The sequence below is a fragment of the Lepidochelys olivacea genome, assembly GCF_965140295.1.
Source record: "Lepidochelys olivacea isolate rLepOli2 genome assembly, chromosome: 8".
NCBI classification, from domain to species: Eukaryota; Metazoa; Chordata; order Testudines; family Cheloniidae; genus Lepidochelys; species Lepidochelys olivacea.
The window spans coordinates 545,427-556,846 of NC_140418.1; the positions used below are offsets into that span (position 1 = coordinate 545,427).

The 11,420-nt window shown below is 51.6% G+C and overlaps 1 protein-coding gene across 1 annotated transcript; it reads right to left on the bottom strand.

Annotated features, from left to right (window-relative positions):
• Positions 1–208: 208 nt before the first annotated feature.
• On the bottom strand, positions 209–11,418 carry KIF20A (kinesin family member 20A). Its single transcript, XM_084635838.1, has 19 exons — positions 11,329–11,418; positions 10,728–10,904; positions 8,642–8,731; positions 8,324–8,443; positions 7,899–8,037; positions 7,627–7,814; positions 7,402–7,546; positions 6,444–6,641; positions 5,875–5,986; positions 5,667–5,738; positions 4,933–5,076; positions 4,679–4,844; positions 4,385–4,549; positions 3,591–3,730; positions 3,357–3,459; positions 2,163–2,367; positions 1,542–1,633; positions 1,072–1,209; positions 209–800 (listed from the first exon to the last, which is right to left on the bottom strand). The coding sequence occupies exons 2-19, from the start codon at positions 10,887–10,889 to the stop codon at positions 480–482; spliced, it is 2,700 nt and encodes an 899-aa protein (XP_084491964.1). The 5' UTR covers positions 10,890–10,904; positions 11,329–11,418; the 3' UTR covers positions 209–479.
• Between the last annotated feature and the right edge of the window lie 2 nt (positions 11,419–11,420).

Consider the following 11,420-nt stretch of genomic DNA (forward strand, 5'->3'; position numbering starts at 1 on the left):
CCCTATATTCATGGCCCTGCATACAATTTCCCCACCCAGATGTGGCCCTTGAGCAAAAACAAAAAATCATCAAATCTACTTTAGGCACATTATGCTGACATGGCTGTAGAAAGGCTAAAACAGGTGATGTTTCTGGAGGATCGCAGGGTTGGTACTATCATCTAGGACACTTGTTGCAGGCACATTTTTGCACAGGTAAAACACTAAGTAAGTTTGTATATTTATTGTCATGCATAGACCATGTAACAGAATATACAAGTTGAGAGGCAAGGTAATGTTACACTTTGGAACTAAGGCCCTGTTCCATAGAGACTGGAGTAGCAGCTGGCCTGAAACAGAGTAGGTTACCTGAAGCCATCTTTGGGAGTCACATGCAGTGTTTGCACAAGCCCGTGAAGAATTACTAACTATGGTAGTTTATACACACAGACAGGGAAAGTAACTCCTTGCTGGTGGGTCAACTCACCCACAGGCCCCACTTAATATTTTTTACTAGAGGGCAGGGCCTTGAGTACTGGTGATCGCCGGGCACGCAGGATACGGCTATAGGGGCTGCTCTCTGCCATACGAGGATGTGCGGGTGAGCGGGACAGAAAGCCGTGCAGGAAGGGTTTCTTGCCAGGAGGCTGACTTGGCTGCAGGTTTTCCCTATTAGCACAGAAGCGTTTCTTTAAAGTAGATGTTGAAGGGGCCTGGAGCTTCTGCACAGTATGGTACTGTTCAGCAATACAGGTTGCCTTCTTCCGCAGATCTAGCTTCACCAACATCATGTTGTTTTGCAACTCCGCCAGTGTTTGGTCCTGAGAGGGGGAAGCCAGCACTATGGTTACTCTTACACATATGGTCCCATGGAATAATAAGGGACAGTACTAACTGGTGGCTTTCTTTATCCTGATCTGCCCTCCAGCAACTGAGAAAGGAAGGGGAAACGGACATGGGATTCCTTTCTATTCTCCATCTTGCCCCCAATAAACGTATATTTCCATACATTTAAGCAGCCAAGTTTTTGGTGGCATTCAAGTGCCTAGGCTGAATCCCATGCAACCCCACAAAGAGCAATTGTCACATAACCTGTCTAGCCAGGATGTCATCACAGGTGCAGAGGGCTTCTCGAAGTTTTCCTGCACTTGTAGTGTGACAACATGCTCTCTCAGCAGCCTGGAGGGACGCCCCAAGTCTTTGCAGCTCTGACCGCAGCAGCTTCACATTCTGAAGGAGGGTGGGAAATTCAGTGCAAGCAAGAGACTCAGCAAGGCAGGACACAAACACCCAGTCCTCAAGGCAAAGCCATACCACAGCAGCCCTGACCTACATCTCACTCCTCAAAGATCCCACTGGAGCAGGGATCAGTACAGCAGCTCCCTGAACAACTGGGGAGGCAATACATCCCACACTCCAGAGGAGAATGTTACCAGCAGAACACCGGCTTCCATAAGGGTGTGGCTGAGGCTAAGCAGGTGATCATGAAATACACAGTGCTGATTGTGAATTGGTAAGAGCCCTCCAAAGGGGTTCCCATATCCTCATAGGGGTGCAGTTACCTTTTGTCCATCCTCCAGCTTCCTGTCCACATCCAGAGTGAGGGGTTTGGCAGAAGGAGGTGGCTCCAGCTGCTTCTGGTACCTGTGCAACTCTGAAAACAACCAGGAGCAGAGTGGGGAAAAAGAACATCTTATGCACATACCTCAGCACAGAGATCTAGGTTCTGTATAATCCAGGGCCCTGTGAAACACCTGGAAGCAGCAACAGGTGCACTGAACCAAAACTTTAGAATTGCACAGGTCAGGCAGTTCAGATCTAGAACTGCTCCATTTGAAACTCCTCATACTCAGGGCTTCTCTTTTTATTTGGGTGAGGGAAATTTCTTCTCTTAACTCTGCCCCCCAACTCTTATTTACAGTGCCTAGAGGCCCCAGTAGGCTAGGCACTATTCGTACATATAGGGAGAGCCTCTGCCCCAAAAACCAGCTTTATCTAAATCAACAAAGGGTGGGTGGAGAAGTAGCAGCACAGAGAAGTGAAGTGGCTGGTCACATGGTAGAGCTGGGACTAGAACTCTGGTCTCAAGATTCCCAGTCCCACTGCCTTGAGCACCTTTCTAATCAGAGCTCTTTGAGGAGAGCCCAGGCCCCATTCAGGCCACCAAGGCACGAATGCCACACCTGCAGTAGTGGTGTTCAGCTCTGATTGACACTGCTCCAGCTTGGCTTTAACTTCCAGCAACTCCTGCTGCAGAGTGGATGCAGCTGCTACTGCTCGTTTTGATCTGCGCAGGGGCTGCTCCTGCTCTTTCCTCTCCAGGGCCTCTGACTGTAGCTTTGCCTCCTGCAGAGCAGCCTCCAGCTCTTCAATCTTTTCATCACGCTCCTGGGGAGGAAGGGCAGATTTGCTCAGAGCCAAGCCCTGTTACTGGGAAGAGGTGCCAAACTTTCCCATGAGGAAACACCTAAGTGGCATGTGGGCTGCAGTTCACTAAATTGTAATAAACACACACAGCTTCCAGCTACTCCTAGCTGGGCATTTTAAAGGTCTGAACCTTCAAGAGGGGTCTGCAGCATATCCCCAGGCACCCGCCTGCTCAATTGAATGAAACCAAACAGTTCTGTAGCTACCCACCATCACCAATAAGAATAGGTGGGAAGAGAAATCTACCAATCCTTAACATTAATCTGTCAATTTTACTATTTTCTCCAGAATGTACACTAAGACTGGAGGGTGTGTTTGCAACATGTTCAGAACACAGGAAGCAAAGATGCTGTTTTTCAGCAGACTGGCTGCCTGTTAGCCCTTGCCAAACAGTGGCCGTGTTAGAGCCCTGCAACCAAATGGGACCTGATGACAAGTGTTGAGGCTGGTTCAGGTGGGTAAAACCTGGACCCTCTCAAGTGTGGGTCAGTAACAGCTGTGTGCTCTGCTCCTGCCCACTGCCACCACCTGGCTGCGCTGCACGTGCTATGGAGTGAGTGTGCCAAGGAGACCCAGCATGCTGGCCCCAGGGCAGGAGATGGTGACTGCAGCTCTGGCTCAGGGTCAGGTGGAGTGGTAACTCAACCTGCTTACGTTTTGGTCCAGTTTGGGCCCAAAAATTAGGCCCAAGCAGACCGTGATGCTGTGCTACATAAAACAGCAGCCAAGAAGTTGGAACTGGGACTAGCCAGAGCCCAAGGCCTGTAGGGAGAAGCAGAAGATACAATTGGAGCGGTCACATAAAAGGGGAGGTTGGAAAGCCTTGCTATTGTGAGAGTCACAGAAGATTCCTGGGCTCAGACAAGCTCTTCTCACATCTCTGGCTCTGCTCCCAAGCCTGGTTTCCTCATGCCCCCTCCCTACAGTGGGTCCATTTCCCCCACAGATACCTGAATACTCTCCTGGTAATAATCAGTCAGTGACTCCTTCAGATTGCTCAGTTTATCCTCATACAGTTCCACCAGTAACTCCTTCTGCGTGTCCAAGTGCTGGCTACAGGGGGAGGGAGGGTACAGTGTGACATTGATGCTGTGTGTGCCGGACAAGAGATGTATAGGGGAGGCTCAGAGTTGAGGGGTGATTAGCAGAGATGAGTTCCCATTTCCCTTGCAGTATGACAGTACCTGCACCACTGCTCCTTCTGTTGCAGCTGCTCTAGCATCTCATTGCAGAGCTCCTCACGGAGGCGCATTTCCAGCTGCATCCTGTCCTGCCGCTCCTGCACCAGAAGATCCCACAGGACCTCCACCGCTCGCGGAAGGTCCTGCCAGGAGGGCACAAAATGATGTGAGCCTTCTACCTATGTTTATGCATCAAAGAATCCAAGCATAGAAAAGGTTTCCCTGGCCCAGTAGAGATTTCACTGGGCTGGCCCTTGATCTTGGTTCTGCCACTGAATTACTGTTCACTCCCCGCTCTTTGTGAAGGGTTGAGTATCATTCTTACTGTGCATTATTTGTCCTCACTAGGATTTGCAATTCCTCCCAACTTCACGTCACTGAGTCAGTGGATCTGCTGCTTAGTACCCTTTTCCCAATGGGCAGATTGTTAAATGAGGCTAACTCCACACTTTCCAGTAGCCCTTTGCTGTCAGCTGTTGCCCTTTCCTGGTCAGCAGATGCTCCACTCATGGGACAGTGTCATGTCCAAGCTGATTTGAGACATGGATGCAAGTGTCCGTTGTGCATTGAGGGAACCTGTGAGGCTTAGTACTAATGGTTCTCTGACCCTCCCAGCGTTCACTGATTCAATAGTTGTGCTGGCAGCCATCTGGAGCTGTTCCCATTCCCAATAATTTACAGTGCCTGAGCTCCAGTCCCACCTTCCTGCTCCCAAAGGCTGGGGCTGAGACCAACTCACCCCTCCATCCCTGCAGGTCAGGGTGGCTTCACAGGGTACAAGATAAACGATCACCCACCTCCTTATCATACATGGACACTTCCACATCATCGTCACTCTCTTCATCGGTCTCCACTTCTTGCTTTGAGCCTGCCCCTGAACTCCTACTGTCTCGCCTGGTGTGTTCCTTGATTAATGATTGGATAGACGGTAGTGCCAGCTTTGTGGGAGGTGCTTGAACAAGCTGAAGAGACAAAAGAAGTCCACGGTTATGACCCCACAAGGTCTGTGGACCAGACTACAGGCTCTTGGAAGATCCAGAGCAACTTCTGCATTACTGGGCACCCTGGCCCCTAGGCACTGGCCCACTGACCTGGCTGGCTATGGCTGAGAACTTGGCCACATGCAGGGTCTCATCATACGTAGATGCGCACTGGTTAATGTTGACAATCATGCAGGAACGCCCACGTCCCGTGAAGAAGCCTTGAAACACACGGGTCAGCTTGCTGTCCCGGAAGGGAACAACACTCTGCTTCAGCCTGAAGGGAGAAAGGAGAACCTGCTCAGCCCAACAGCTAAGCACCTGGGGAATCCTCTTCCTCCCCCTCATCTCCTGTACACACTCACTTGGACTGCTGATTCTGGCGCAGGGCAGCGATGCAGCGGCCGAGCGTGTGCAGGGAGGTGTTGATGTTATTTGCCTCCTTCATGCGGTCCCCGCTTTTCTGGTTCTTGCAGCGCTCCGAGCCAGCGAGGTCACAGAGGGACAACCTGAGGAAATCCCAGGGAGATATCTGTGATCTGGTCCCACTGGCTCTGCCCCACCCCCACACTCCAAATATCCCATGATCCCAGCTCTAAGCTCACCCTCCCTTTAAAAGCCCATCTTCCAGTTTCTTTGAGAAGGTGCACAAGCTGCTTGGGCCCCAGGACAGCTGATGGGGTAGCGGTCATTACAAACCTAGAGGCCAGTCAACACTGCCACCAAAATCAGGGTTGGGGACCAAGACAGCCAGAAATCCCTGATTCCCTGGTGGCAGCTGCTTTCCAAGCACAGAGCCAACTCGCATTTGTAGTTTATTACGTTGCTGGTAGGCAAATCCATTAACAGCAGCTCAGCCACAGGGAACCCCACAACCCCGAGATGGGAGCAAGACACCCTATTCACAACAATTCAGTGGGGACCTGGTGACTCAGATGGTGCTTTCCAACACCTTTCATAGCAGTTCCCCTTTCTCCCCCCACCCAATTGCCAACCCCAACAGCAAACCCCCCCATCCTTAATGGCAGCAAAAATGGGAGAACTGAGCACACAGGAGCTGCCAACTTCCCTGCCCCATACAAAGAAGTGCAGGACTCACTCGCTGATTTTGGGGAGCATCTCACTGCTGCTTCCCTTCAAGTGCAGAATCCGAATTGAGAAGACGCTGTGACTGCAGGGAGCAAAGACAAAAGAAGCTTGAAAGGAACATGCATCAAATGCTCCTGGAAAACACCCCAGTTCCACAGCTCCCAGCCTCAGAATAAGACCACCACCACACCACACCAATCCTCTTCCCTGTCTCAGACCTGCGGCTGGAGTTCTCATTCAAGTGGGTGCAGGCAAAGCTCTGGTTTTTCCGCCCCAGTTTCAGGAGCTTCCAGGCCTCATCAGCATCTTGGACATTGATCCAGTTCAGATCTGAAAGAGCAGACACAGATCAGGCCAGGCAAGTGGGAGAGTGACAGAGACCAGGGTTGCCTTCCCAGGCACCAGCTACCTACCTTAGCCCAGGCTCCATTACCAGGGGCCAGGCAAGTGGGAGAGTGACAGAGACCAGGGTTGCCTTCCCAGGCACCGGCTACCTACCTTAGCCCAGGCTCCATTACCAGGAGCCAGTCTGAGCTCCCCCAACATTATCCATTGCCGGGACCAAACATTAACACAACAGCACAACTGAGAGCAGCTGCTGACTGGGTAGAAGATACCACAGAGCACGCTCCCTTCCCCATTAGTGCCCCTCTTCACACACATCACATCCTCCACCCACAAATTACTGCTCTGTCACCCGCTCCGTCTATAGCTCCCTTCAGTCTAAACCTGAGCTGGCAAGGCCCTTCCCCAGATGTCCCCAGAGCGTAAGACTGGGTAGCTTTACCTTTCACATAGGGGCTGCCAGTCTGGTCTTCGCACAGCCGCAGCATCTGCCTTTTGCGGTATTGGCCAGGCAACGGCGTGTCCAGCAAGTCATAGATCTGCTCATTGTAAATCTCAAAGAAGGAGACCCAGATGGAGACCTGCACATCCCCCGTGAGGAGCGAGATGCGGTCTGGATCAGCCCAGCGAGGACCCAGCTCTGGGAGGGAGAGGTAAAAAGGATGGTAGTGATTGCAGCAGTGCCCAGCATGTCCCAGCTGAATAGAGGGCGACACCCCCTCGCCCAACAGAAACTCTCTACCCCAGCCCAAAATGCACTCCATATGCCCTGCCTGGGAGTCCCCACCCCCAACACAGACTTCCAGCCAGGATATGCTAGGTATCCCCTTAGCTCTCACATCTTTCCCTTGTCAAGAACTTCCTACATGCCCTGTCTGATCTGGAGAACTGGGGGAGCACACAACCTTCTATACTGGATCCCTCTATGGCTTTGGTCCTGGCTACCCAAGACTCCCTACTCTCCTTGGGTTCAAGTCTATCGGATGAGATCAGCTGACTGTCCCTAGGTTTCCCAGTCTAGGGGACAAATGCTTTCAGGGGGCCCCTCAGCTCCAGAGCCTGCTTCCTTAGTAGTCTGACAGAGCCCAAGCCATCGGCCAGCTGGGTGAGGTGGAACACTCAGCTACTCAGGTAGGTCCCCCTTGTGGGAGGGGCATGTCTATTTCTCTCATGTTGATTGTTGCCCCAGGATGACACAGTGGGTAACGTACAGAAGAGAGGTATTCACAGCCCAAAATTTCCCAAAAACAGAGCTTCCCCCAAAAGAAACAGGGAGCCCCAGAGAATGCAGAATCCTTACTGCCCCTCCCACATCACAACTATCCAATAACAAGGGTGAAAAATCCACTCCTCCCCAATCGAGGAATGGGTGGCAAAGGACAGCAGGGCGCTGGATGTACCTTCTAGCTGGCTGATGCTTGACTGGTTGGCAAACTGACTGGTAGAAGAGAGGCCACCAACCCCACTGTCAAAACTGGCACTAGTGGCAGCCTGGAGCTGGGACTCTGCACTGTGGCTCTTCTTCAGTGGAGTCAGCACTTCCTCCTGGAAAACCATGGACAGTGAGAGTCCGACACAACCAACATGCTCTCCTACCTGCCCTGAAACCCAGAAGGGACACTCACCTCCCGCAGCCCCCCGCACAGCAGGACCAGCTTCTTGGTCTCCTCCTGATGCACCTGTTTGCTGTCCAGCCAGGCAACCTCACTGGAAAGCGAGGGCTTCAGATCCATAGCCTTGTAGAGCCGATCCTCCACACTATTAAAGATGACAGCTAGGGAGCGAGGCAAGATCCCACCATCTTTGCTGCTCCCTGGAGGAGAGAGCAGCAGCAAGCTGAGCACTCATACAGGGAGAAATCATCAACCTATCACTGGATAGCAAGGGCTCCTCTTACCCTGGATGGTGTGTGTCTTCCCAGAGTTGGTGATGCCATAGGTGTAAACCAGCCAGTTCTGCCCATGGAGTACATCCTTTAGCACTTCGCCCATCGTTTCATCAAAGAATGCCTTCTGCCCCACCTCTGCCCCAAAGATCTGCAACCACAAACACCACTGGGGAGCAAGGATGACACCACATGGTGGCTTCCCTCCCTTGGCTGAAGCACCCACTGCTATTCCAGTGCTGCCCTTCCCCCCGCTCCCCCTTTGCCAATACCCCTCAAGCCTGAGACACAGCCCTATCAGCTATTCCAGTCCCAGCCTTTCCTGAGCACACGCTGCCAGTTATGCTTGATCCAGTACATTTATGGTTACATGTTTCTTTAGAGAGAGAAACAAATCCCGCTAAGGTGGGTTGCATGATCTGGGCCTGAGCACCTACCTGGGTGAAGGTGAATTTATGCACAGCCTGGCCTACCCCCCGTGCAGTGCTCCGCATGGTGAAAGAGTCCTGGGGCGCTCTCAGAAGGAGGGTCTCTGAATTCTCAATGCAGACACAGCCCTGAGGGGTACAAACAAAACTCCATCATCGCAGTGGCTCAGAAGAGAAATCTCCCCCCCACCCGCGACTCCACCACCCAGACACAGCATGAGGTTATGGAATCTCCACTTGCAGCACAACCACCCTGTTCCCGGTGGGTTGGGGAAATGGATTCTTGTATTTTCCACATGCAGCTCCTGCTTGGCCCCAGGCTCTCACCTGATCCTCCTGTTTCTCCAGCTCAGATGGCTTCAGGGGCCGGACTCTCAGATACACCTTCACTTTCCCATTATTGTCCTCAGATGCAGCCTGCAAAACCCCACACAGGTTAGATACATCAGCCACAGGGGAAGTACCAGAAAGTTCTGTAAAATTCAGTGCACCAATGGGAACCATAGCATGCGGCACAGGTAGCTCATAGGACTCATGCCTCAGAAGCTTCTGGGCACTTTACTGGTACCTGCTCCAGCTTCAGCCTCAAGTGCTCCAGAAGTTCAAAAAATAAGCTTGCTCAGGCACATCCACTGCGTTCCCAGGCAGCCACTAGGCAGCTCATCCAGCAGTACTGGAAGTGAGGATCTAGCACAATTCTCACCCCATCAGAGGCACCACCCACACAGATCCCGACTGGGGACAATGATGGCGCCCCGAGCCAGACCATACCATTTAAGCCAGAAGGAGGCACAGGAAGTTGACTGAGCAACTGAATGACTTCCTGACTCATGGGCGTACCAGACCTGACTCTTGTCTGATCCCTGGACTTATTCTGGCTCTGGCCTGTAGAATGGTTTAGATGAAGAAATAAGCAAAAGTTAGGTTTTGGGCCTAAGCATAGAGGAGTATGAGAAAATGAAGTTACTACACTGAGAAAGCTAGAGGTAAGTTGGAGACAAAATGTTATGGGAAAATAAAAGTTAGCAAGTGCATGACCCAGGGTTATGTTTTGGTTATAAGGTTTCTGAGAATTATGAATTTATTAAAATGCTATCTATATTGATAGTATGGGAAGGACATTGGTGCAGATGTTAATTTAAATAATGTCTAATAAAAAAAGCCAATAAGAAGGTGATAGAAATAGAATTATGGTAAAGAGCAGTTTATTGTTAATTAGTATTAGAGTATAAAATGAGTAGCCTTGCCAAATTGCAGGGAGCCCCAGTTGTCAAAATGGTACTGTTTGGTTCCAGGATTATAAGGCTGTACTTTCCTGTTAGTGGACTGATACTCATTGATTCACCATTCTATCTTTAAGTGAGAGTATAACAGTATCATTAGTGAAAGTGGTAATTGCATGCGTGTTTGTTAAAAAGAAAATAATTAAGCAAACTTTGGCTGCATAATTCAAAGTGTCACTTAGTGGTCCTCTATTAAATAAGTTTTTGGTAACCAGCTGAGAGGCTTGAACCTGAAAACGGAGTTTGGTTTGATTACACCCTTATCTTAGTCACTTAATATTAATGGGGAACATTTTCATCATAAAGGTTACAAACCCCTGGCTTGGTTCCTGGACTACAACTCCAGCTCTGACCCCTGGTTTGGTTCCCGCTCTGTTGGGCTGATATCTTAACCCGTTGGTGCAGCAAACAAGCCAAAGTTCAATGTGCAGCCCCCTCCGCAAATGAGTCACCCCTAGGTCAGATCTCTGACCCATGAACTAGAGAAAGAGAGCCTAGAGCACTAGACCTGGTGCTGAGGCATGAACCAAAGGCTGTAAACCAAAGTCAGACCATTCAAGCAGTATTAAAGCAAATGATTACAGGTTTACTGCCCAATACATAAACTTGGCAAAGCTGCTGCTAGTGTTGCTAAAACATACATTTGTAAGTACTAGGCACTAAATATTTATGTAAATACATTTCAAAAAGCTAGTACATGTTCATCCCAATCTAGTACTAAAAAGATAGTTTTAAAAAAACCTTTATTTTGTCAAACTATCAGCAACAAAGGGAGATGATAATCATCATGAAGCATGCAAGGTGATACATAAGTTGCTTGTCTCAGTCTATAAATGTCGGGGTACCTCGCCTTAATTCTTTGTGTGGCCAAGGCAGAAGCAAAAATTCCCACTGCTGATTAAGCCACGCTGTGCCATGGGGCACTCATGTTAAAGTACTTGTGCAAGTCATTAGAACTGTACCATAAGGGCAATAAACCTGGCAAAGTGCCTTTATCATGGAACTGCGCCTGTGGTCTTTCTCTACAAGAACCAGGGAGATCTGCTAAATTAGCAGGCTATGCTAGCTGCTAGCAGTGAGAACATCAGAGCTCCAAAAACAAAAGCATTAAGCAGCCTTAACACACTCACCTGCTGGGATTCCCCCAGGCTTGGGGAAATAGCAGAGAAATCTGAGAGCAAATCTTTGCGCAGGCCGGACCCAAACTCCGCAGCTGTGGATTCGAGCAGGGGCGAGGCTGTGACCTCCTCGTCAGAGAGCAGCCCCTGCGGGGAGAGGAGTCCCTGGGCCATGGTCCTCACAGGTAGCTCCGACCAGGAAGGGGAACAGACAAGGTGAGCTCGACTGCATTCCCTGCCCCCCCACGCTCCCGCCAGCCCCTACCCACCCCCCCTCCGCCCCAGCCCCCGCCACGCTCCCGCCAGCCCCTGCCCACCCCCCCTCCTCTCCAGCCCCCCCACGCTCCCGCCAGGCCCCGCCCCCCCTCCTCCCCAGCCCCCCCATGCTCCCGCCAGCCCCCACCCCCCCTCCTCCCCAGCCCCCCCACGCTCCCGCCAGCCCCCCCCACCTCCCCTCCGCCCCAGCCCCCCCCACGCTCCCGCCAGCCCCAGCCCCCCCCACGCTCCCGCCAGCCCCTGCCCACCCCTCCGCCCCCGCCACGCTCCCGCCAGCCCCAGCCCAACACGTCCCCTCGAGGCCCCCCCAAGACCCCCCGGCCCCCCCGCCGCTCACTTTAGATTTGGGGGCGACTCCGTCCTGCTGCTTGTTCAAACCTCGCGGTCTGCCCGCTTAACCAATCAGAACGCGAGCAGCCCTACCGCCAA